A 27,128-nucleotide genomic window follows, 5' to 3' on the forward strand; every position below is an offset into this window, starting at 1 on the left:
TGGAAAATAATGTACACAGGAGAATACATTTTCAGTGACTTACCAATTTGTCTATGATTTGCCAATTTAGTGATCAGGAATAGAGCCCTGGCTCCTGTCTGCTAGGCTTTTATTTTATTTTTTTACTGTTGGGATGTTCGTCTTTATTATTAAAATAACTATTTTATGGCCTGAAGCAAAACAGCCTTTCAGAGCCTTTACCAGCAGCACTGATGAAATCACTTCTTCGGAAAACAGATAAGAACTGTTAATGAACAACACCCTGCGTGGGAAGATCATTGCCAAAACCACCCCATGCAAAAAAACAAAGTAAAATAACTAAACAAACTGTTTTTCTAAAACAAGCAGGCTTACTTTAAAAACACAGAAACCCCCTATGCGTTCTTGTATGTACTTTAATCACTTTAATCCAGTCATTCTCAAACTTTCCTACTGTAGAAGCTAAAAAAAGGTTTTAAGAAAAAAAGTTTGGAATAATAAAAGTCAGCAAAAATGCATCAACAAGTTCAAATTTTAGTTTCCTTTTGAACCATACCGCACCTCACTTACACCAGCCAGAAGAAATGGAAAAAATGAAAGTGAACTTTAAGATTCTTTACATGTCTTTAATGCCCTTATTATCGCCTCATTCGATGCCTTCATCTGTCTGTTTTTGTTTCATATTATGTTTTATTATTTATAATCCATGTTTTGTCTTTTTATGAATTCTGGCAATTCATTTGCACTTGTAATAGAGAAAGGTTTTTAAGTTATGCATGCAAACATGTTCATAGATTTGCTTAGCATATTACCTTCTGTGGCTCACCTTGACTACCTGCTGACATTTGTCAGTATTTTAAAAAACAAACAAGTTCAGACACTTGCTGAAAGAGCTATGACTACACGGCTTACAGTCAGCACAACACAACAAAGCACATTGTTAAGGAGCTGTCACAACGTTTTACAACCGAAGCTCAAAACTTTGCACAAGTACAGACAACCCAACTCAGTGTTACAGTGATATTTCTATGCAGTGATGTTTTTGAAGCCACACTTTAAGTAGCCGGGTTAGAGGAGCATTGTGCAAACATAAACTGAATAAATATAATTAATTGTTGTCATTAGAAAGTGTAAAAAAATCTTTGTATAATTTTAAAAAGTTGAAGTATTTCAGCCCAAAAACTACAATCTTTATTTTAATTCCTAACAAAGAAAATATTTTTTACAAATATGCACATTTGCTCTCTATTCTATACAGTTTCCAATTTTTCTATATTACTTGTAAATCACTTAAAATCAGTGTTTTTATTGTTTTAGCCCCCGGAACAAGTCTGTTACACTTAGATCAGCTCAATCAGTCCAACCGTCCAGTAAACTCAAAAAATATACCTGTATACACTTGCTCTTCTAAAAATAACATTTCATGATGTATCTTGCTTTTTTGTTGTTTTTTAATTTCATTTTTATTTTCATTTTTTTTATGTCATTCATTTTATTATGTATTTTATAAAAATGTGTTATTTTTGTATTGTAAAGTATTTAAAGAACCTTGTGACTGGTTTAGAAAGGTGTTATAGGAATAAAGTTTGTTATTTTTGTATCATGAAATGCAAATACGAAAACTAAACATTAACATTAACGTTTTAATCTTGTAGGATATCCAGTGTTAATTCCAGACCAGTATGTCACTCGATCATCAACCATAGGCCAAGGACATTTCTAACTTGCATGAACAATAACCCATTATGATAAGCCCTGTGTTCTCATCAAAAACCCTTTACAAAACAGTACTCTAGAAAAATGTGACTAACAGGAGTCAGCTCAGTTTCAACAAAAGAAGTTCTATTAAATTTCCCAATAATACTGCCCTGACAAAGCAAACTAAAAAAACAAGAAAACACACCTAATCCCTTTCAAGTTATTACATTTTACAAACCACTTGTGCGTCACTAGCTGTGTAGTGCGTTAAATCCATCTTAATGCCAACAAAATATATCTAGCTTAGGATGAATTAGATGTTATAGTCCATAATCTTTAAGTAAAAATATTAAAACGTAGTGGTGTATCATCTCTGCTCAGTCTGTATTTTAGGGAGCGAAACTTGGAATACAATTTACATTTCAGCAGTGCCTTTTAAAGCTGTACTTTCTTTTTTTTTAATTGCCTCATCATACATCTGTCCCAAAGTCTTGAACTTTGGCCCCAAATCATCCAGATACTTAAAATCCTCTCCCATGTCGTGGAATGACAGTTTATCCAATGACTGACATATGCTGCCATCTCCTTCAAAGGCATAGCTGTGGGGTTGGTATTTTGGGTGGTCAACAACATTTCCATCAACCTCGTTACATCTCTGTGGAATTTAGAAGTCAAAAATAAATGGCTTGGCTTAATTTGTAAAACAAACAAAAAAGAGACATCACTCAGTATAGCGTTGAATTGCATTTGGTACAGCATGACTGCAGCCCTTCCACACATCATTGCTGTGCAGTCAGTGCAGTTTAATGAATGTGATCGTCAATAAAATCAAGTGCATTATAAGCCATATACAAGGCATGCTTTGTGTGAAATAAACCTCTTACCCTGTTGATATGGTCTTCAATGCGGTCAGCCGATCGAAGGCTGAAAGAACGTTGGTAAATTGATGAGCCGGCCTGCTTACAGAGAACAGGGTTGTCAGATTTTATTGCATCATATAATGCAAATGCATAATTTTCATAGTGCTTTGTTAACATAATCACTGATTTTCAATGTTTTGTAAACTATGAAGCCACATAAGAGTACTCCTTACCCGATAGGTGTTCATTCTGTTTGAGTTCCATGTAGAGTTCATCCTCTAAAAAAACCAAAATAAATTGTTCACTGCAGACTTAAATTTACTCTGAAAATCTGTGTATCTTTTCACACAAAATTATTTTTTAACTGCTTCAGCATCTACCCACTTTAGTAATTGAGTAATTAAATACTGAACATATAATAAAATGAAGCAAAGCTGCCATTATGTGTGTTTGTTAACATAAGAGTAAATCTGTGAGTATATTTATAAATGTTGTATTTTAATATTATATTTAATATTGGCAGTATAGAATAATAATACTTGTAATCAAACATCCTCACTAATGTTTCACTTTCTTTAAACTACTTTTAGTAGTATTTGTATGTGTGTAAAAGCTAACAAGCTAGCATGAGTTAAATATTTTATCCAAAAAAAGGTAAGGCAGTATTTTTTAACATAGGGGTTCCAGCACCCTCTTGTGGATCTAAAGTGGTAGCATGGCTATTCATCATAGAGTTTACCAGTGCCTAGTACAATTCTTTTATTGTGTGGATGCCTTAATAGGCATCCACACTATTGAGTTCCTGTTTCTCTTTATTCTTTATTATTCCGGGTGTTTCCGTACACTTTTCGCCGTGGATCTACTTCCACAATTTTTGTGCTATTTTCACCGTTCAAACTCTAAACTGTTCTGCTCTTTCTGCTTATGCCGGCTATGACTTTTGGTGTTTATTACTATTATACTTTTTAAAATATTACACTTTTTTCCTTTAATTTGTCCCATTGAAATGAATGGGAAACTTCCACAATTCTGCTAAAACTTTCTTGTCTTTGAAACTTAACTACTGCCTCATACTTTCACCTAGAAACTCCATTCAAACTTTAAAACGTTCTCAAATGATTGGGCTATTCCTGTATGATTCAGCTTTTTCAGATCTTCTACTGTTTTCATCTTATCTCTCTTTAAGTCTTCAGTTGCAAAATTGTGATTTTTCAGAAAATACATGCGTTGCTATGGTTGCTATGCAATTAACTCAGAGGGGACAGTGAAACTGTTTGAATTTTCTCTTCATGTCCAAACAACTTCTTGCTACTCGCTCAATTTCCACTCAAGCCCCACAGATTATACACCAAAACGTAGGTATTTTTGCTGGCTTTCAGAAAATGTCCCTATCATTGTTGTGGGACTCATAGTTATTTTGCAAATCTCCTCAGAGTAACACAAAGTCAGAAAACTCTCCATATAAACTCAATGGAGAGTTTGTTCAAAATCACCGCTGGATTTCTCTAATGAGAGGCATTTTCAAATTGTCATATCTCCTTAACGAAGCGAAGTTAAGACATGAGGCTTGTCCCGGTATATCTTCAGACACTCCTGATGCTCACAATTCAAGAATTATTTTCTCACCTATTACCGTTCTGAGATGAGTTAGACTTGTTTGAGGGTAGGAAATTTGTCCCTCGCTCAGATTTCATCAGATTTCAAATTCTGGAAATGAGTCACTTTTTTCTCTCATCATATCTTTTTGATGGATTTCCACAGAGCCCTGAAAATTTCCATGACTGTTCACCAAAGCCTGCTGTTTCTTACGGTGAAAGAATGATTTTGATGCTCCATATAGATTTAGAGTTACCAAAGGTTGTTTGAGAGCAAGTCAAGGCAGTTTTTGCTTCGCCTCTACTCAGTTACAGTGTATTACAAGTCATATATCTTTAATAATTTATATTTTATCTCTGAATTATGAAGACCTGAAGATTCCCCCATCTCTTCTGAACAAAACAATGTCTGAATGACCGTTCTAGCCTCTACGGTTAGGAAATTATGGCCATTTGTTCGAGGGGAATCCTGAATGTCAGAAATACACTGAAGAAAACTCACACCTCTCTCTGTGTCTGCGTGTGTAAGGGCTGACTACAGCAGGTGCAGCTAATTTAACTGACCTACATATACCAAGCCCAGACTCTCAACAGCTCCTGTTCCCTTTACTGTCTGTGTATGTGTGTCTGTGTATCAATATTTCTCCTATGTTTAGGTATTACTCCTCAATCATAGTATTTCTGCTAAAGCAAAGTACTTCTACTACATCTTAGTACTTCTGCTAAATCATAGTATTTTTTGAAAAATCATAGTATATTTGCCAAATCATGGTATTTGTGCAAAATCATGGTTTTGGGGCCAAATCATAATATTTCTGTTATGTTATAGTATATGTGCTGAATATATTATATGTGCCAAATCACAGTATTTATACCAAATTATAGTATTTATGCCAAATTACAGTATTTCTGCTAAAAAGCAGAAATAGTCCTTTTTAGCAGGAATTTCTGCCAAAAGATAGTATTTATGTTAAAACATAGTATTTCTGCTAAATCAGAGTATTCCTGCCAAATCATAGTATTTGTACTGAAACATAGTACTTCTGCCCAATCACATTATTTGTACTAAATGATAGTACTTGTGCCAAATCATAGTATTTGTGCCAAAGCATCGTATTTGTATGGAGTCATAGTATTTCTTCTAAATCATAGTATTTCAATCAAATCTCAGTAGTTGTTGTTAAAACGCAGTATTATTGCAAAATCATAGTATTTGTACCCATTCATAGTATTTCTGCTAAATCATAGCATTTGTGCCAAATCATGGTATTTGTGCAAAAACATAGTATGTCTGCAAAACCATAGTATATCCCTTATGTTATAGTATTACTACTAAGGCATAGTATTTCTGCCAAATCATAGTATTTGTACTAAATCATAGTACTTGTGCCAAATCATAGTATTTGTTGCACATCATAGTATTGGAACCAAAACATAGTATTTGTCCCAAAGCATCGTATTTGTATGGAGTAATAGTATTTCTTCAAAATCATAGTATTTCAATCAAATCTCAGTAGTTGTGTTAAAATGCAGTATTATTGCCAACTCATAGTATTTGTACCCAATCATAGTATTTTTGCCATGTCATTGTATTTGTGCCAAATCATAGTATTTTTGCCAAATTGTGGTATTTGTGCCCAATTAATAATTCTGTTATGTTATAGTATTACTACTAAGTTGTAGAATATCTGTTATGTTATAGTGTATCTGCGGAATATAGTATTTGTGCCAAATCGTAGTATTTATACCAAATCACAGTATTTGTGCTAAAACATAGTATTTCTGCCATATTGTGGCATTTGTGCAAGAACATTGAACTGTTATGTTATAGTATTACTACTAAGTCATAGTATTTCTGCGTTGTTATAGTATTTGTACTAAAACGTAGTATCTCTGCCAAGTCATAGAATTACTGCAATTTCATAGTTTTTTTTAGGAAATCTGTTATGTTATAGTATTACTACTAAGTCATAGTATTTCTGCCAAATCATAGTATTTGTGCCAAAGCATCGTATTTGTATGGAGTCATAGTATTTCAATCAAATCTCAGTAGTTGTTGTTAAAACGCAGTATTATTGCCAAATCATAGTATTTGTACCCAATCTTAGTATTTCTGCTAAATCATAGCATTTGTTCCAAATCATGGTATTTGTGCAGAAAACTTGGTTTGTCTGCAAAACCATAGTATATCTCTTATGTTATAGTATTACTACTAAGGCATAGTATTTCTGCCAAATCATAGTATTTGTACTAAATCATAGTACTTGTGCCAAATCATAGTATTTGTTGCACATCATAGTATTGGAACCCAAACATAGTATTTGTCCCAAAGCATCGTATTTGTATGGAGTAATAGTATTTCTTCAAAATCATAGTATTTCAATCAAATCTCAGTAGTTGTGTTAAAATGCAGTATTATTGCCAAATCATAGTATTTGTACCCAATCATAGTATTTTTGCCAAATTGTGGTATTTGTGCCCAATTAATAATTCTGTTATGTTATAGTATTACTACTAAGTCGTAGAATATCTGTTATGTTATAGTGTATCTGCGGAATATAGTATGTGTGCCAAATCGTAGTATTTATACCAAATCACAGTATTTATGCTAAAACATAGTATTTCTGCCATATTGTGGTATTTGTGCAAGAACATTGAACTGTTATGTTATAGTATTACTACTAAGTCATAGTATTTCTGCCAAATCATAGTATTTGTGTGAATTTGTATACTGTAATATCACTGTAGTATGTAGTGGCTAAGTAGGGGGTGTTTACAGTGTAAATAGGTCATCTCTTGTGTTGGAGTGCCCTCTTGTGGCGCCTTTTGGGTAGTGCCTTAGTAAACGTGAACCCTGTAAGAAGTGGTATCAGACTGATTTGTAGTGGAGGAATTTGTTGCCAGTGTTCTTAATCATAGAAACCACACCATATCACCTCTCCACATCCTCCTACTGTATGCCATGCCTCCCTGTACCATCCATCTGACCGCCAATAAACTCCACCTGTGGTAATCTAATCCCTGGATGTCAGCCTCTCCTTCTGACCGAGGATAGTTACTATTGCAGCACCACCCAGCATTAAACTGACGTACACCATTCTGTACAATAGTATTTGTGCTAAAAAGTAGTATTTCTGCCAAATCATAGTATTACTGCTATTTCATACTATTTAAGCGAAATTACAGTGTTTCTGCAAAAACATGTTTGAGGGGTGGAAATCTGTCCTCCTCTCATTTTTCAAACTCCAAAAAAATTAAGCCATTTCTTCTCTCGTCATGTCTCCGCGACGGAGATACAAAGAGCTATGTAAATCGTAGTCAAAGTACACCAAAGTCCGCTGATTCACCCAGTGCAAGAATTATGCTTCTATCCCACCTAGTTTTTGAGTGCAAATTTATACACTATCACAGACCGGTAATTCATATTGATAATTTATTACAATTCTGCAAAGTTTTATGATTTTAGCAGCTTTTCTAATATGGACCTCACATTCTTGTTAACAGTCTATGGCAGAAATACATACAAGTACACAGCCTGATGAAGCAGACAGAAGCAGTACCTCTGATTGGTTCAGCATTTTCACCTCTTATCAGCACAAATCTCAGCCTCTTCTGCTGTTTTCATTAGAATTGTAAGCTTTTCCACCTTTTTTCAGTTACGTGAGAACCAGTTTGGCTCAATGAGTAGCTGAAAAATGTCAGCCTCTTCTGCTGTTTTAGCAGGATTTCAGAGTTCAGCTTTTTCACTTGTTTTAAGCACAAATTTCAGTTTCTTTACCTCATTTCACAACAAAGTTCTTCCTCTTCACCTCTTTTCTGCTAATTTGAGCTTCTGCTCCACAGTGCACATTGTCCCTCTCATCATATCTTTGCTTGTGACCAGAACTCATTTGGCTCAGAGGGTAGGGCATCTGCCGTGAGACCCGGTGGCAGAGGTTTGAATCCTACCTGTGACAGTTGCTACACATGTTCCCTGCTTGCATGCGCTCTGCTTTCTTGTGTGTCACTGCTCTCCAGTGTGTCATTACACATACAGCCATCTTCAGCAAGTACTTCTGCTTCTACACCTCTTTTCAGCTCATCTTTTTGCTTCTTTGCCTCTTTTCAGCAGAAATTCTTCTGATTCACCTCTTTTCTGCCAAATGTTTAGCTTTTTCACCTCTTATCAGCACAATTCTAAGCAGCTTCTGCTAATTTCACCACAATTGTCACTCTCTCCACCTCTTCTTTGTGTGAATGAGTTTGGTACAGTGAGGTGAATTGCCGCCTTTAGACCAGAAGGGCCAGGTTCGAATCCTGCTCAGGGCAATGTTTTTTTGTTTTGTTTTTTCAGCTTTTTTCAGCAGACATCTTCAGCGTTAAGGCATCCACACAGCATTTTCGCAGGAAATGCAAATTTTTCTAGTTACAATATGATATTATTATTATATTATATATTAAAATAATTTTATCTAGAAAATAAATAGGGTAAGGTAAACGGTTAAGAAGGAAAAGTTCTTTTTATTACAGCCATTGAGACTTACCATGCTTCTCATGCCATGGCTCCTGTAGGTTTCTTGTTGATGCATGCCTAGTGAGTGGAACTGTAGGAAAGACACAACAAAGCTAAATAAAAAAACAACAACAAGCCCTGCTCCTTTGGTCAGATTTGTGCCTTAAAGTTAAATATTTATGCCCATAATTAGGGATATATATTGTTAGGATTGTATTCATATGATACAGACACTGCTTATTGTTTACCTTTATTTATCTACACTTTTGTTGATGCTACAATGAACATTTTATTGTAAAATTAAAAGATTACATTGATAATAGCTGCTTTTAGACACTGACAAGTTCAGCCGGTCTTCATACTCGAGAGCTATGCTCGGCCCAGCATAACCATGGGTAATACCAAGTTGTTTACCTGTGATTGGCAGGACAGCTCACACGAAGTTTAGGATAGGTCAAACAAATTTGTGGTACATACTCTTGACTAGACTAGGGGTGAGTTGGCTATCCTTTATAAATGAGTTTACAAGGGTCTACAACGTTTCAGGATATGTAGCAAGTCTGTCTCCATACAGGTAGCTTTTTTTGTAAAACACATAAGGGGTGGATGAAAGCGGTTAAAAAAAGATAACTTTTCTACATGTTGCTTAATGGTCGTGGAACACATACTGTGATCCAGAACCACCTTTTTCACTTGTAAAAGGTTTGATTGTGCTCACAGTAACAAGAGTAAATGTTAATTCCCTAAAAATGTTCTCTTTCAGTTCATCAGTTTGTCTTCATTGCGGCACCTCTTGTCTGTCAGCTACATGCCAGTGAGTGTCAGAGAAGACACACCTTTCTATTCTCACATGATGTTCTTCACTCGGCAGGTACCAGGGTGTCTGCTAGTCACTCACATCTGTTTTATTATACGAATGAAATGGTTGTCATTGCCTTAACTTGCATTCAAGAATGAGTTTGATTTGGCTGTCAGATCTCCAGTGAGAGCCACGTTTAAGACAAGAAACTACAGTAGACACGTTTTTTTCGGATATAATTCTGATCTATTTAGAGAACTCAAAAAATCAAAAAATCAAAAATACACTGTTCACTTCAAGATTATTGTTTCAATTCTTATTCAACATTCCTCTCACTTCAAGTAAATAAGCAATGTACACTGAACATATAATAAAGTGCATATATTATATAATTAAAAAATCTAATAAAGTATTTGCAGAATATAGCCAAACATCCTCTACTTTTTTAACTTCACCTTTTTCCATAAAGTCAGCACTGTCATACATGACTCTTCCCACCCATTGCACAACTCATTTTAACCCCGACTTCTAAGCATTTAAAGAAGTGCTTAGAATTGATGCTTGTTCTGAGTTTATGAGATAATTTGTGCTAGAGAAAAAATTTGAATGCTTTTGGAAAGAAGAGAAGATGAGCTTCATTTTTGGTGTATCACGGTATAATAAAACATTTACAAAGCACTGCTGTCTGGAGACAAACAGAAAAGTGAGCTCTGCATAGTAGATTTTACCATGTGCATTTTACCATAATTGCTCAACCTTTTTGGACCTTTTTGGGCTATAGCGGAAATTCAAAAGCTTTATCATCAGGGAGCAATAAGTAATTTTGTCAAGGGACTTGTAATTGATGCTATACTTTAGGACCAAGCAGTCTGACACAAGAATCTGTTTAATAATGGTCCTCAGTACCCATCCCAAAGCTTAATTATCATGTACACTTAAAATAAACAAAAGAAAATATTTTAAAAAGCTTTACTCACCATGGTAGACACTGAGCTGTTGTACCTATTTACGTCATATGGTCCTTCTGTATCAATCTGGGATAGATAATTGAGCAGAAGAGGTTAATTAAGCATTGAATTCAGAAAATATTCAAGTTTTATAAAAAATGTTTTAAGTTGAATTACTTTTCAATTAAAAACATCTCAACAGATTTGAAAATGAAAATGTATCTATAGCACCTTCTTCTAAATAATAAAACTTTATGCTTTCTTAAGTGCTCACAAACTTCCCAAAACTGTATATTCATTGGTACAGAAATCAATTCCTACCTGTAGCTTACACTTAAAGACCACCATAGAGATTCACAACTTAATGCAGCAAATATGATCAGTACATCTAAAAATGAAGAAGCTGTTCCAACTTGTCTTCTCTATGATGTGCTCACACTTTTTAAACGTTTACCTTGCAGACTGTATGCAAACTCTTTCCTATAGCTGTATACACAGCATACATCTTAACCACTGCCTTACATACCTGTCTGTCATCAAAGAAAAATATGATAACAACTGGATTATAGCTGCCATTCATTTTAAGCAGGATTAACTGACACATTTTGGCTTCTCTCCTGATGTCTTTAACTACACTATGACTGTGTCCAAATTGGCACAACTGATGTCTCTTTTGGAAAAAAAAACCCTTCACCAAAAAAGAAAGAAAGTGTCAGAGTTGAGAGGTTGATCACCTGCATGGTATCCATCTGACCATTTGTCACTGCCATATTATCTACTTGTGACTGGACGAAATTGGGCTCGGTCTGAAGGAAAGAGAGAATATTAAAAAACATGTTTTGCTTGGTGGAGAAATATAGCACACCGTTGTCTTGAATTTACACGCAGAGAACATGACAAACCCACCGTGCATGGAGAGCACCCTCCTTCTTGATTGTACTGGATTAGAGTCTGATTGCCCTCATCTTGTGGCAAAATCTTATCTGGTCCAAACTTGCAGAAAAATGCAATTAGAAGCACTGCAGACACACATGAAACAAATGCTAAGAACACAGTGTGCATCTTGTCTTTGTGTTTTATTGAACTGTCATTGCCATGGGTACCAGAAGGTCTCCCAAGTAGTACATTAAAGTTGGTTGGGAAAGCAGAAGAGCCGAGTCTTCCTTATGAACAACAGATGTGACTGTGGTTGTACTAAGGAGTTCTAAAAGTGTAACTGTCTGATTGGGTTATTCCTAAAAATTAAAGCATTTCTTACAGTGAAACTGAAAATTGAAAACAAAAAGGTTTTGCGGTCAACACTTGTGTATTAATGCTAATACAGATTTTTTGTTTTTACCTTCAAAAACACAGGAGACTATAATCTTATTAGAATTTATAATAGCTCAGTTTTGTCTTCTCACTGATTTTAATACTCACACAAAAATGCAAGCAATCCTATAATAACCAACCCAATGCCAGCTGGTCCAAGACGGGTTGAAAGCGGCTCTCTGTCGCGACAAACATCATTTTCATCACACTGACACACGGTCAATTGCAGAGTGTCATGTCCAGCTATGCCCTGTTGGTCCATAATCACCAGGGGAATGGAATAGTTAAGATAAGGAAGTGTCTTCTGGCTAACAAGAGATACTTCCTCACCTGTGTGGGGTGAGAAAACAGCATGGGGGTTTGTGGCTTTTTCCCAGAAATGTTTGTTTAATATAGAAATGAGGGTTAACATATATCTAAATGTACCAACCATAGTCAGGTTCTATTTTCCACTGTTGCTTTTGTGTTTCATCCCCCAGAGTAAAGTGGAAGGGTCCACTGTAAGGAATGGCATCTAGGTCCTTTGCACGCACCTTGACCTTGTTAACCTTGTTTCCACACATGACAGCGCTGTTGTTGACCAGTTTAGGAATATTGTCATTGATGTCCGTCAGGTGGATCCTGACAGTGCATGTGCTCGTGGCTGGAGGCTGACCTTTGAAACCACAGCAAAATTAAAAAAAATTGCTTTGTTATTCCAAAGATTTGTTTAAGAAATTATCCAATTTATTTTAACAATAGTAGAGCTTCTGTGTACCATCATCTATGGCAGCTATGACGACTGTGTAAACATTCTCGTCATCAACAAATCGTGACTCTCTGTCCATCCTCTTAGTTGATTTGATTTCTCCTGTTTTGGTATCAATGGCCACCCAGTCAGCTGGATCTGTTAGGAGCACAAACCTAAAGAGTAATCAGAGAGTGGTGCAGAACATATTAGATGAAAATACTGAGTTTAGCTTGTGGAAACCAAAGTTGTAGCTTTTTGTGTACTGCAGTGCAAAGGGCGTTACTCCCTCAGTAGCCATTTCTAACTTAATCATGTTATGCTTCACTGTGACACCTACTGGCCTTGCAGTGGTAAGGCCACTGTTGTATAGGCTTATTTTCTGATAATCTATATGACCAGGTGTCGATAAAGACATGATTAGCTTGGGATAGCTACCATTTCTTGTTGCTTATCACGCTTTGCAGGATCTGTTTTTTCTTTCAAGAAAGAAGAAGAAATAAAAGGGTTTAAATAAAACCCTTGTCAGTCTCTATTTTATGTTGTAGCTTACAGGCAGAATGAAAAATCTTGGATTCACATTAGACTCAATCAATGAGATTATCATGAACTACAGTACAGTATAACTCAAATTAAGTCAACTGACCCAACCTTTATGTCAAGAAGTGTTATTGCTGAGGAGATTTGGGCCACTTGGGGTTTGTTCTATAAACATAGCAGATTTAGTCATGATTTAGTAACTGAGTATTATCAATAATCAATGCCGCAGAGTTTTACTGGCACAAATGCAATTTTATTGGCCTGTAAAAAACGTATATATATTATTATTTGTAAATATTAATGCAGTTTTATTAATATTTTATTTTATTTCACTTTAAATCAGAAAAAATGATGTTACGCAAGCCTTGAAATATGCTTCTAGATATGTTTCTACTGCAAGTAGAAACATATCTTTCTACTTTCAGCTTTAGGCACAAATGTGGGTGAAGCACTCAGGTTTACATGGGGACAACTGAGCGCTACACAGCCGAGTGTTATCAAAGAAAAAAATTGTGTTGAGGATTTTTTATAATTGAGTTATTCGAATGACTCAAAGAATCATTGCAGCCCTTATATATTTATGTCAATCAAAATAAGCTTTGTAGAAAGGTTGTAGACACCCTACCTGGTAATATTAGAGTCGACATCATGAACCTTTGGCTTGAACAGCACCTTTCCTGGCTCTGCTTCCTCCTTCAAGTGCATGTCATTTATAGCTTTTTCAAACTCTGGTGGATCGTTGGTATCAATCATTTTTAGAGTGACATTGGCTCTGTCTGTAGGTGGATTTGTGCCAGCACAAACAAATATGTCTTCAATGTTTTTTACTCCAATCTGCAGGTTTATTGAAGTTGTGCGTTCAAAATTTTTTTTCTGAAACACACAACACGTACACACACAAACAACTTTTATTAAATGCTGATACAGTTTTTGTGATAAAACATTAGTGGACTAGTTCTTCCCAGAGTAAAATAATCAAGTTTTTAATCCAAGTGAGAAAAGCAGAATTACCTTGACAATACTCAGGACACCCTCATTTGTTTCTGGATCAGTTTCAATTTTGTAGATTCCTTCTTCATTCCCTGCAATAATGGAGTACTTGGCACGCCATGCATCAGTGTTTGGAGTGTCTTTATCCTCCACAGCAACTCTCAAAACATTAGCAATGGTCTCCATTTCTATTGCTTCACCGTTGTACTAAAAAGAAGGAAAAATTTCAAACGTTTAATATGTGCGTCTGTTAAAAAGCACTTTTAGTAAGTAAAATAATTGATACCTGTCTCTGCTTAAATCTTGGTTGGTGAGTGTTCGCATCGACAATGTTCAGGGTAACAACAGCAGTAGAGGACTGAGTCTTTGGCTTTGTTCCACGATCTTTTGCTTGTAAGATGATGGTATACTTTGTTGCTTTCTGAAACATATAAAATATATTTGAGATATTTGAAAATTCTACATGTTTATTTGCATGTACATTAACTTTTCAAAGATTTAGCAAGAATATCGCAATAAATCTCACATCATAGTCAAAGCATCCTTTTAAGGTGAGTTTGGCCAGTCCTCCTGGAAGTTGCTGCACAGCAATTTTGGGCTCTGCTGGAGTCTGTGAAACCATCGTGATGTTAAATTCAGAGTTGGGTGTGTTCTCCTTATCTTTGTCTGTGACCACCAGGGTAACTGGCAAAAGGCCTTTAAGAAGTTGGGTAAAGACAAACAAGGAGAGTTGGAGAGTAAATGTGGGATAAAGAAAAGGTTTTCAGTCAGGAAAACATAACTATAGAACTATGTAGTATGATTATAGTAAGATGAAATATGAGACTTTGGTTTGAAATGATTCTATATTCTCAAAGAGTCTTAATATCATTTGTTTTATTTTTTTAGTGTTTGAAATAGAAAATGTGCACACTATGAGTTATTTACCACACCGTATACTCACTTCCTTGTATATTTTCTTTTACATTAACTGTTACTTCAGGAAAAGAGAACTTGGGTGGATTATCATTTATGTCTTGTATTTCAACATCAAATGCTAGTTCCTTGTCTAGTTTTTCACCCGTATTTCTGTCCAAGACATCAAAGTTAATCTGTGGATAAAAAAAGACGCATCACTTAAAAAGCATCAATATCAGTTGCGTTTATTGTCAGAGGAATTTATATTCCAGTATTAGCTCACATGGTAAAGTGGCTTTTGCTCCCTGTCCACTTTTTTATGTGCAAAGACGGCTCCAGTGTTTTCATTGATGGTAAACACGTCCGGCACACCTTCACCACTTAAACGGAACCTAAAGTCTTTCCCCTGAGTCTTGTCGTTATACATCTAGTCAAGATACAATCAGGCTGTTAATTTTTGCATATTAGATTTGTCCATAGTGACCAGTCATATCATTTATCAGTATCAGTTATTTCTTTCATATAATTTCCTTACCACTGAAATCTCTACGGGGTACTGTGCATCCTTCTCTTCTTCTAATTCAATTGTAGATAAGACCCATCTTCTTTTGGAACGCACCAGGAGATCCTGATAAGGCCAAAATATGGACCAAACTTTACACCAGCTTTGTTTTCTACAGAAAGTTATTTTACAAAAATAGCCTTAACAAACAGATAAAGTAAAAATTATGTTTACCCTTTTGGAAGGGCTGCTGTACTTGCTACCATAACAATCTGCCACGGCTGCTGCAGCAACCTATATGCAACAGGAAAACATTGCTGTGAGATTCAGTTGCTGTAGCAAACTTCAGTGTGCACTGGGACAGAAACTCAGGTCTCCCTTCTATCACAAAATAAATATACACAGGAGTCCCTTCACACATATGGGGAAGTCAGTTTCTTGTTCAAATTAATCTGCATGTTAATAAGAAAAACAGAATCATTTGTACAAGTATTGGAGAAGGAACTCATGATGAATGTCTCAGTGAATAATAAGATGTTGTTTTTTTTATGACAGCCTGATGACAAATTAACAGTAATGAGTGGGAAGTGATCATTATTTAATCAACTCCTGCAATTCTAACATAATTCATGAAGTATAATTGCATTGAACTAATGATTTTCAGGTGAACATCTGTAGCATTGTGTAACTGCGGGCCATAAGTGACTTGAAATGAAACCTTGTCTCTTCTTTCTTGCTCTCTTCCTTCCCTGCCTTTACAGACTTCCTCTGCTCAAAAGCCATTGCTAAGTTACTGTTAAGGGCACATATAGACAGCTAAAATAGTAAATAAATCATTAACTTGAGCACAAACAGCAGTCCCAGTGCTTAATGTTAACAGTTATAATCCTAAAGTTAAGACAGGTCAAAACAGGTTAATGATAAGGAGAACCTATAGTCCTATGTCGGGACATGCAGAGATCTTCACACACAAAATAAATATCATCAGAGGTGGGAAGTAACAAAGTGTAAATACTTCGTTACTGTACTCATGTACAGACTACTTTTTACTTTTACTGCCTGCATTTTTAAACAAGTGTCTATACTTTCTACTCCTTACATTTTCAAAGCAGCTTTAGCACATTTGGGTGGGTTATTATTTTGTCTCTGTGACCCTTCACACATCAAACCGATTTGACCCTAAACAGAAAAACGTGAGTGGCAGTCCTGTTCATGCATTAATCACCAGAGGATGTTGCATAAAAAGAGATGACGTGTACCAAATTTACGGGTTAAAAGTAGACCGGTGCTTTTTGTTTTTGCCACAACACCGGAACAACAGCAGATCTACGGAAGTCATGTTTGTGGTACTTTGGCATCGAAGCTAGTCCTACAGAAGAGGAGTGAATATACAGGGAGTGATTTTTGTGTTTTGTGTCTTTGTTGGTTGCTCTAATGTGTTTAACATATCTACAAATGAATACTGACATTACTTTTATAGAGAATAAAGGTGACCTTGGTTCTTGCAACCTGTAGAAACTATTACACAGCCTCACCATATGGCTTAGAACAAATGACATTTTTAAGTATTAGTTTAGTTTGGGTTGTTCATGATGCTTATTTTCACTAGGGATCACACACAAAAACAGATGTCTCATATATGGCAGCATCTGAACAGGGACTCAAACAAACAATTTGCAGATTACTAGTAAGGTGTACCAACCTCTGGTCTTCATCTTGTTTAGGTTGCTGTGTAACTGCTATAGTTGCACAAGCTGCACACCCTAGCACACAACCATGAGCCCCACGAAAGTGTATAAATCCCCAACAACTCTGTTACAGATACTGGCACAATACACAGTATTTTACTGAGAGATGACAGGAACTGTTGGGTGGAGCTGGCAAGAGGGGAGCTCTAGGGTCACTGCATACTACCTTGACCAAAGCCTTTCAATGAGGTCCTACTTATACATATCTATATATATCTGTATCTATCTATCGATATATAATCAAAAGTTTAAGACCACTTGAAAAATGGCAACAACAAAAAAATTGCATGGCTGGATCTTAACGAGGTTCCAAGCAGGGCTTTGTAGCACTTGGTAAAGTGTAAAGCTAAAATATGTCCAAAACATTGCATAAATCTGTTGGTATTTGTGTTATTCAACTATATGTTTGGATTTTTGGCTGCTACATGTTTTTCCACCAGTAGGGGGCAGTCACGAAAAAAGAAAAACTATGTTCGAAAAAGGAAAAGAAGAAGAGTGTATTTTTGGGCTCTGTATGTGAAAGCCACGGTTCTGAAGTACCCAAATAAACTCGGTTCTGCTGTTTACACCAAGTTGTCCTGGAGTGGTGTAACATTTTGGAGGTCCCACCGAGATAGTTTTTGGGACTACTTCACACAGAGGAACACAGTAAAGGAGCGTGACAGAGCAAAGGAGCTAATGCTAACGGATTGCGACAGTCTAGCTAATGCCACAGAAACTGTGTTTTCTCCGGTCGGATACACTGAGAGAGTTTTACTCGTCTTAGTTATCTTTCAAGCATGTCTGTGAACCGTGAAGATTTTTTGTTGGAATTGGAGCAGAAGTTATGTGGACTTTCTTTGGAAGAACTGCTCAGAGTATGTGAACTATGTAATATTACAGAAAAGGGCAGCAAAGAAATACAAAGCAAATCTCGCAGAGCTCTCGTTAAGCTTATTAGCCAGTTTTGTGAACGAGAAGAGCTTTTACAGCGAGAGGATGAAGGCATGTCGGTGCTTCTGGAGCTAAATGATGTGCTGGTTTTGCTGGTGGAGGCGCGGTCAGCGGCTGTCGGCGCAGGAGCGGTGGTCCGGTCTTCATCTTCAGACAGAGCGGAGATGACGGTGGAGGCTGTGCACGTGGAGCAACTGGCAGCGGCGCGGGCACCTCCGGAGCAGCGGACAGGGCCGATGACATCGCTAGAGCATCAGGCGGCTCAAGGGACATCAGCGGAGCAGCAGGTGGCCATGAGGACGTCGCTGGACGGCGAAACACAGCGCAAGGGGAGAGACTGTATTGGCAACAGCTGCTGTAATGTTTCATCAGGTGGATTCAGAAAAGACTTCAGGATAAGTGGACATGTGGGTGAGTCTACAGCTAAAGACACGCTGAGTTTCAGTAGCTTAGAGCACCAGATGGAAAGCGGCTTAAAAACGGGCTACTCTGAAGCTGTCATACGTGCCATCAGTCCTGGGTTAAAACTAAGGAGCTATTTGGAAGGGAAAGAAGATCTCACATTGACCAGCCTGAGACAAGTTCTAAAAGCCCATTATGCAGAAACGGATGCAACAGTACTGTACCAGCAATTAACCAAAGCTACACAGGGGGCAAATGAAACACCACTTGAGTTCCTGATTAGAGTGCTGGATTTGCGTCAAAAAATCCTTTTCGCATCTGAGCGCACCCAGTCTAGCCTAAAGTATAATAAAGAACTTGTTCAAAGTCAATGTTTTCAGTCCATTAGAACGGGTCTTCTAAATGACAATGTCAGAGCAGAAATGAGAGCATATTTGCAGGATGAAAACTGTAGCGATGAACTCTTATTAATGAAAATGCAAACAGCCCAGTACAATGAAAGCGAGAGAGCGTTAAAGGCAAAAGCCCACAGGTCATTTAGAACAGGACTAAATGTAGTTGAGCAGAATGTAGCGCTTACTGATCCCCGCACAAGCCAGCCTGACACAAAACCGGCTAAAACCCTCAAAGATAACTCCTTATTTGCAAAAATTGAGGAAAGTAACTCAGCAATTAGGGAACTCACAGGACAGGTAGCTTCACTAGTGCAAACTGTCCAACGAGATAGAAGTGGTGATGGTGGTAGACAAGTCAGGGCGTACAGAAAGGCAGCTCAGAGACCAAAAAGGCGATGCTCTGCATGTCAACAAGAAAACAGGGACTGTGACCATTGTTTCAAATGTGGCAGTGACTCTCACTGGGCAAAGGGATGTAAAGTAAGGGGAGCTCAGAAGCAGGAAAACTGGGCGGGGCTGTGACTGCGGGACAAGCCACAGCTTTACCACCAATGTCCCAATGTGATAACATTCCCAAGGCCCAAAGCTTATCCCTAGCATCACCAACTGACTCAGGAAATCCTAAAATTAGGAACCAACCCCCAAACGTGTTAAATTTAAGTACCAAAAAAAGAAAAGTAGCACAGCTCGTGGGCAGAAAGTGTCTAGTATGGTGTAGAATGAATAACTGCAAAACACAGGCACTGTGGGACACGGGAGCCCAAGTTTCAATAATGAGTGCATGCTGGAAATCAGACAATTTACCTCACTTAGAAGTTCACCCCATCAGCGATTTACTAAGTAAGGATGAACTTTTAGACTTGAGAGCTGTAAATGGATCTGAAGTCCCTTTCCAGGGTTGGGTAGAAGTTAGCCTTAGCCTTTGTGATTCGAGAGGAAAAGCTGTAGCTCAGAATGAGGTTCGGGTTCCAATCCTAGTAAGTCAGGATGTGATGCAAAAACCAATAATAGGGTTTAATGCTATTGAGGAACTGATAAAAAAAGACACTACTCAGTCCAGTGAAAGCTTGTCTTTACTCAGAAACTCTCTAAGAGTAGGATCAAGCAAAGCAGAAGCACTGTTGAACCTTATCCACACCACCAGTAGCGAGATAGTTACTTATCCTATCAGATCAGGACGCAAAGCTATTGTCGTACCGAGTGGACAAATGTACGGCGTTAGTTGTTCCATCAAAACAGACCTAAAGGTAAAAAGTGAAATGCTTTTTGAGCCAGATGAAAACTTGTCTTTAGATGAGGGTCTGAAATCTAACTGCCAGTTGCTGTCTATATCAGGCAGTACCCGCAAAGTCAATATCTATGTTACCAATGCTACCAAACATGACATTGTGCTGCCACCTAAAACCCTTCTAGGTAACATAGAGAGGGTAACACATAGTTATCCTGTAAATCTCAAAGAAGCTCAGATAGGCTCGATTGTAGAAAAAGACAATCAGAACCCACCTAGCTCAGCAGAAGAGCCTTGGGAACCACCTGTCAATTTGGGCCACCTTAACACAGAACAACAGGCAGTTGTCTTGGAAATGTTAAGGGAGGAGTCAGGCGCATTTGCTAAACACAAAGAGGAAGTTGGTTACATAAAAAAATTTAAAAATGGATATCAAACTCACTGATCAGATTCCTGTAGCCAAATCCTATAATGCGGTCCCACGTGCTCTCTATGATGAAGTAAAAAGTCACATTCAGGACTTGTTAAAAAAAGACTTTATTCACAAATCAACCTCACCATATGCCTCTCCAATAGTTTGTGTGAGGAGGCGGGATGGAGGCCTGAGACTGTGTGTTGATTATAGGGGCCTCAATAAAAAGACCATTCCAGACAGACACCCTATTCCACGAATACAGGAAATCCTTGATGGACTTGGCGGCAATAGGTGGTTTAGTGTGCTTGACCAAGGCAAAGCGTACTATCAAGGTGAAATCAGCGAAGACTCAAAAAAATATACCGCCTTCACAACACCCTGGGGGCTGTATGAATGGAATAGAATCCCATTTGGACTCACCAATGCACCTGCAGCTTTCCAGCGGAGCATGGAGGAAAGTTTGGAAGGCTTGAGGGACAAAATATGCACTCCATATTTAGATGATGTTTTGGTGTACAGTCAAACATTTGAACAGCATATTGAAGATTTGAGATCAGTTCTCAAACGTCAGCGGGCTTGGGGAGTAAAACTAAGACCTGATAAATGTGACTTGTTTAAAAATGAGGTCCGCTATGTGGGCAAAATCATTTCAGCAGACGGCTACAAAATGGATGACAAAGAGGTACAAGCAGTACGAGCTTTGAAGGACAACCCACCAACAAACATTAAAGAGCTGAGAAAGTTTTTAGGATACTACCGAAGCTATGTACAAGATTTTTCAAGACATGCAAAGTGCCTATATGATTTACTCTCAGTTGACCACACCCAAACACCAGCGCGGTCAGCCAAGGCGGGGCATGCTGCACCCACCCAAAAAATCATATGGAGTGACAGCCACCAAAAAGCACTAGACTATTTGGTGGATGTTTTGACTAATCCACCTGTGATGGCTTATCCTAAGTTTGAGGAACCCTTCATTCTGCACATCGATGCTTCAGAAGAAGGCCTTGGTGCAGTTTTGTATCAGAGGCAGGACAGTAAATTAAGAGTCATTGGATATGGGTCAAGAACATTAACACAAGCTGAGTGGAACTACAGGTGGCACTCAGGGAAACTTGAGTTTTTGGCACTAAAATGGGCTGTGACTGAGCGCTTTAGAGACTATTTGTTCTATGCTCCCTCAGTGACAGTGTACAGTGATAACAACCCTTTAACCTATGTTTTAGGCACAGCTAAACTGAATGCAACAGGGCACAGATGGGTTTCCGAGCTGGCTGATTTTAACATAACACTGAAATACCGACCCGGAAAAAGTAACATTGATGCAGACTTTTTGTCCAGAACACCTTCTAGTATGGATTCATACATGTCAGAATGTACTGAGCTGTGTTCGCCTGAAGTGTTAAGCGCAGTACTGAATGCCATTGAAACACAGGAAGACAAACAACTGGATTGGATATCAGCCATAACATGCAATCCAGAAGTAAACAAAATACTTACAGAAAATCTGCCAGATGTGAGGATCACAACGCAGGAGCTATTGCAAGCTCAAAAGCAGGACCCTGCCATAGCTTATGTTCTTAACTTAAAGAGTACTGGTGCGAGTCTTGACAAGACATCAGCGCTCAAAACCCCTACAGGAAAACAGCTACTACACGAGTGGAAAAAGCTGTTTATCTCAGATGACGGGTTGCTGATACGAAAGACTGTGACTTACACTCAGATTGTGATTCCGGAATCGCACAAAGAACTGGTGTACAAACACCTTCACTGCGAAATGGGTCACTTGGGGGTGGACCGTGTGATGAATTTGGCAAGGAGTAGGTTTTATTGGCCGAATATGCACAAAGATATTGAGTTTTTCATCACACAGGTGTGCAAATGTAATATTCAGAAAAAACCTACAGTTCAGTGTAGGGCCCCCATGTGTCACGTGCCGGCTACTGCACCCTTTGAAATGGTTTCAATAGACTATGTCCATCTCGAAAAGAGCAGGGGAGGGTATGAGTATATTTTAGTGTTACAGGACAACTTCACCAAGTTTGCTCAAGCCTACCCTACACGCAACAAATCTGGCAAAACAGCAGCAGACAAAATTTTTAATGACTTTTCCTTGAAATTTGGTTTTCCTGGTAAATTACATCACGATCAAGGCAGAGAATTTGAAAACCATTTATTCAAACAGCTGCAGAAGTACACAGGAATAGCCAATTCAAAGACCACACCTTACCATCCACAGGGGAACCCAGTGGAAAGGTTTAATCGCACCTTGCTGTCAATGCTCCGGACCCTGGATGAGGAAAAGAAAGGAAACTGGAGTGACTATGTAAACAAAGTTGTGCATGCCTATAATTGCACAACTAGTGACTCGACAGGGTACTCGCCCTTTTATTTACTCTTTGGTAGACATCCACGTCTCCCTATTGATGTAATTTTTGGACTGAGTGAGACGAACAAATGCAAATCATATGAGGATTATGCTCACAAATGGCAACAACAAATGAAAGAAGCATATGACATTGCATCCAGAAACATTAAAAAGACTCTGGCAAGAGGGAAATCACATTATGACCTGAAGAGACAAAGTGCTGTACTCTCACCTGGGGACAGGGTACTTGTCAGGAACATGTCAGAGAGGGGAGGCCCGGGAAAGTTACGCTCCTATTGGGAGGATCAAGTTCACATAGTGATCTCTCAAAAGGGGGAAAACAGCCCTGTTTATGAGGTTAAGCCGGAGCGTGGTGCTGGGCGAGGCCGTATCCTCCACCGCAACATGTTAATGCCCTGTAATGCATTACCGCTTCCCACAATAACAAGAACTGAACGAAGCCACACTACACAGACACAAAAACAAAGAGACCTACAAGACGCATCGAACCATATAGAGAGCTCAGATGATGAAGAACAGTATTGGTCTCAGAGAGTGAGGCACCACCACTGTCAGCCTCAAGGGGATTTAATGGTGTCTGCACCTGCTACTGAACTGGACCAGGACCTTCAGCGAAAGAGCACGGAGCTTAGAGTGGATGCTGAAGAGTTTCAAGTAGAAATGGTGAATGGACAAGGTAACGCTGAACATGACATCTCAGCATCATCAGACACTGTTGCTTCGCCAGGTCAGCCCAGTGAAATGAACCCAGAACTGTCGGAACCGCAGCCGAGAAGATCTCAGAGGGAGAGATGTCCACGGAAAATATTGACTTATGATGCGTTTGGCCAACCAGTTCAAAGAGCAATTGGTCACAGTGTTAACCCATTGTATGCCAGTGCAGCAGCACCGCCATTCTATGACCAGTTTGGAGTACCTTGGGCAGCTCTACAGATGCCTTACTATGCAGCTTATGTGCCAGTTAGTTATTATTGAACTGTGAAAGAGTTTTTTTGAATTTAAATGATGTTACTTTTCAAAAATGTATGGGGACTTACAAGGCCTTACCAATATGGTGACACAAGTATTTGATACTTTTGGGATGGTAGCGTAAGACATTGGATCGTTATGTTTGATGAGGTTAATTGTGATTAAATGGTTACTATCTAAGTTGATAAGCTCCGGAGCACGTGATAAAGTGATAGTAATGTCTTAGAGGGTAATAATTGTATGTGGACTGTTGGAAACAACTCAGCATTGTTATAAGCCGATGCTTATCTGGTAAGAGAGTAACATGTGATTCTGTCACCTGAGGTCCAATAGTGCATCATGAAAGTGATCTTAAAGCACTGCTAAATCCTATTCCGACTTACGCCATCTCTACGTTGTCACAAGGAAAAGAGAAGTATAGTTGTTTATTTTTGTTTCTTATTGTCATGTTTCCTCAATGTTGGGACAACATTTATTTAGCAGGGGAGGAATGTAGCACTTGGTAAAGTGTAAAGCTAAAATATGTCCAAAACATTGCATAAATCTGTTGGTATTTGTGTTATTCAACTATATGTTTGGATTTTTGGCTGCTACATGTTTTTCCACCAGTAGGGGGCAGTCACGAAAAAAGAAAAACTATGTTCGAAAAAGGAAAAGAAGAAGAGTGTATTTTTGGTCTCTGTATGTGAAAGCCACGGTTCTGAAGTACCCAAATAAACTCGGTTCTGCTGTTTACACCAAGTTGTCCTGGAGTGGTGTAACAGCTTCAACCAGTGTTGCCAACTCCTCAGTAAGGAAAATCACTATTGGCTGTCCTAAAAGTCGCTAGAAGTTGCTAAATTACGTCATTGTCATCTAATTAGCATAATTGGTCATGCTAATGTAATTGTAACCTGTTGGAGAGAGAAATAACATCGTGGAAGAGACATAAAGTCAGTAAAAAAACGTCTTAAATGCATTTATAATTTATTTAGAACTACAAATTAAATTTCTTTTAGCAATTATTGTTTTTTTTAATGTAACAATTCCAACCCTGCTCCTTTTCCGGGCTTGGACCGGCAAAAGTGACCCGAAATAGGCACTCTGGTGGAGTTACCTTGTGTGTGTGTGTTTATAAGTAGTTTTAAACCTTGTGGTCCACAAAGCAACATAACAGTAAAAGAAGAACTGACTGCGTTACGGTCAGTGCGGGAGCAGCGGCTTGGCTCATGCGCGATTCATTTGCAGTTTGGACGCATAGGTGTGAACATCTACTGCCCTAATAGCAGCTGGGGGAGGGCTATCCTCGGCCTGTGAGCGCTTTGGCACGGGCAAGGTGCACCTGCTGCTTATTGAGAGTAAGAGCGATACGCGCTTTCACGTCAAAAAGTCGTCATAAATAAGTCTCCAATAACACCAAAAAAAAGTCGCCGGATTTGTCGCTAGTCGCTTTTTTAGAAAAAAAAAAGTCGCTAAATATAGCGACAAAGTCGCTAAGTTAGCAACACTGGCTTCAACATGCTAGAAGAAGAAATGGGAGTGAGACAAGACATTTTTTGAGTATGCAATTTATTAAAAGCACTCCCATTCCTTCTTGTTGCATGTTGAAGCTCTGCTTGGAACCTTGTTAAGATCCGACCATGCAATTTTTTGTTGTTGCCATTTTTCAGGTTTTCTTAAACTTTTGATCAGGGCTCTATATTTAGTTTTTGTGTATAGTTTTTTTTAATTTATATATACTTTTATCCACATTCATCTTAAAGCCTAAAGGTCTTCTGTAAGTTTCATATAAAATAAACAAGTGAAGAGTGTGCTTAAACCTTTGCAACAGTATGAAACATTTTGTGCTTTATTTTAATATAATTGGCTCCCTCAAATACAAAATATGGAAAACCATTCAAACAAAGTACCCAAAATTTGTTGAAGTCATTTATATCAATATTTTCTGGATTTTTTTTTTCTGAATGAAGAATAATCATCTGACAAACATGCAGTATTATAGCATTTAGTTTACCAAGTGCAGATGACAGGACATATATTATGTTATTAGCTACTAAATAAAATAGTAAATAATTAAATGAGCTTCAGACAATAATAGGAAGGTCTGTAGGCTAGTACATATAGTACGATGGATGAACCTGGGAGTGAGCATATAGGTGTGTGAGCAAATAGCTTCTTGATTGATTGTTTTTCCCACAACAGAAACTAAATATACTGCAAAGTAAATTTAAACACCTAAAGCACCTGAGCACCTAAAGGCTTATTCACCGAATACACTGTGTTAAAGTTCATAGTCCACAAGCTGTAACAACACTGCATAGAACAAGTTCTGCTTGCGTTGCTCATCTATCTCTTGTGAACGGATGGGAACTTATACATTAACAGAAGCTAAATGCTCTATGCAGGTTAATGTAACCTGAAAATATCATTAGATATAATACAAATAAACATTACAGAAAAAATATCAAACATTGAAATTGATGTTTATCTTCAGTGGTGAATACAATTATCTTTTTTGGGTTTAACAATAAGAATAAGAAAAAGAATAACAATAAGAATTTATAAGACAATCCCTTATCAATACTGAAGATTATTAAAAAGGTTGTACTCACCAACAGAAAAAGGGAGATCCTCATCTTGCTCTACACTCCTTAGAGCACTCTGCTGGAGTGCTCTAAGTTTCAAAAACAGCTTGACTAGGAGTGCGGGAAAGCCCTGCCCACAGCTGCTGTAGAGAGCAGATTGGCTGACTTTCCAGTCTACACAGACCTGCGTCTTCATGCTGTACTATTTGATGTATCAGGGTGCAATAAATGTATTTTTTTTCCAGTTTTGTGCAGTAAAAGACCAGTTGGTTATGCATCCCATAAATGTGCCTGTATAAATGCCCTTCATGAGAGAATGTATAAGCTACTGTGAGTTTTTAAGTCTGTGGGTGTGCTTCGCAGCTCAGGTGTACATCCCTCCAGCTCTACAGCTCAGGTTACCGTGTTTTATTTATGCGCGGCCTACATCATATGCAAATGAAGTTTGACTCCACAGATCCTTCAGCTTAGTCGCTTTGAGAACCTTTTAAGCACACAGGTAAAAGTAGCTTCACTTATACTCAGTCAGTGATATGTTACACACACTCTGTATGTGCCTTCTCTACCTGCGTATTCCTATAATTCCTAAATATTTAGTACTGAAGCTTTGCAGTTCTTTTCAGACTCAGAGTCAGTGGATTTGAATTGTAATTAACAGTTATTATCATATAATCCTTGACTAATGGTAACTGTGTCCACCTTGCCAAAGGCAATGCTTTTTGGCAGGTTTTGGAGGTATTAGTTTTGG

At 37.9% G+C, this 27,128-nt stretch overlaps 1 protein-coding gene across 2 annotated transcripts; it reads right to left on the bottom strand.

Moving 5' to 3' along the window:
* Positions 1-26,675, bottom strand: LOC146645413 (cadherin-like protein 26). Of its 2 annotated transcripts, XM_085393250.1 has the most exons (19): positions 26,408-26,675; positions 15,572-15,631; positions 15,371-15,463; positions 15,119-15,262; positions 14,882-15,029; positions 14,465-14,634; positions 14,225-14,359; positions 13,960-14,145; positions 13,574-13,821; positions 12,439-12,584; positions 12,112-12,336; positions 11,790-12,011; positions 11,277-11,389; positions 11,105-11,176; positions 10,401-10,457; positions 8,656-8,715; positions 2,771-2,815; positions 2,562-2,633; positions 1-2,332 (listed from the first exon to the last, which is right to left on the bottom strand). In XM_085393250.1, the coding sequence occupies exons 1-19, from the start codon at positions 26,429-26,431 to the stop codon at positions 2,093-2,095; spliced, it is 2,460 nt and encodes an 819-aa protein (XP_085249376.1). In that variant the 5' UTR covers positions 26,432-26,675; the 3' UTR covers positions 1-2,092. The 2 variants fall into 2 exon arrangements, with proteins under 2 accessions (XP_085249376.1, XP_085249377.1); XM_085393251.1 differs by lacking the exon at positions 10,401-10,457.
* Positions 26,676-27,128: the final 453 nt, after the last annotated feature.

The sequence above is a fragment of the Rhamphochromis longiceps genome, linkage group LG20 (genome assembly GCF_057381845.1).
Source record: "Rhamphochromis longiceps isolate RC_006_pf linkage group LG20, R_longiceps_female_GT1.1, whole genome shotgun sequence".
Classification (NCBI taxonomy): domain Eukaryota; kingdom Metazoa; phylum Chordata; class Actinopteri; order Cichliformes; family Cichlidae; genus Rhamphochromis; species Rhamphochromis longiceps.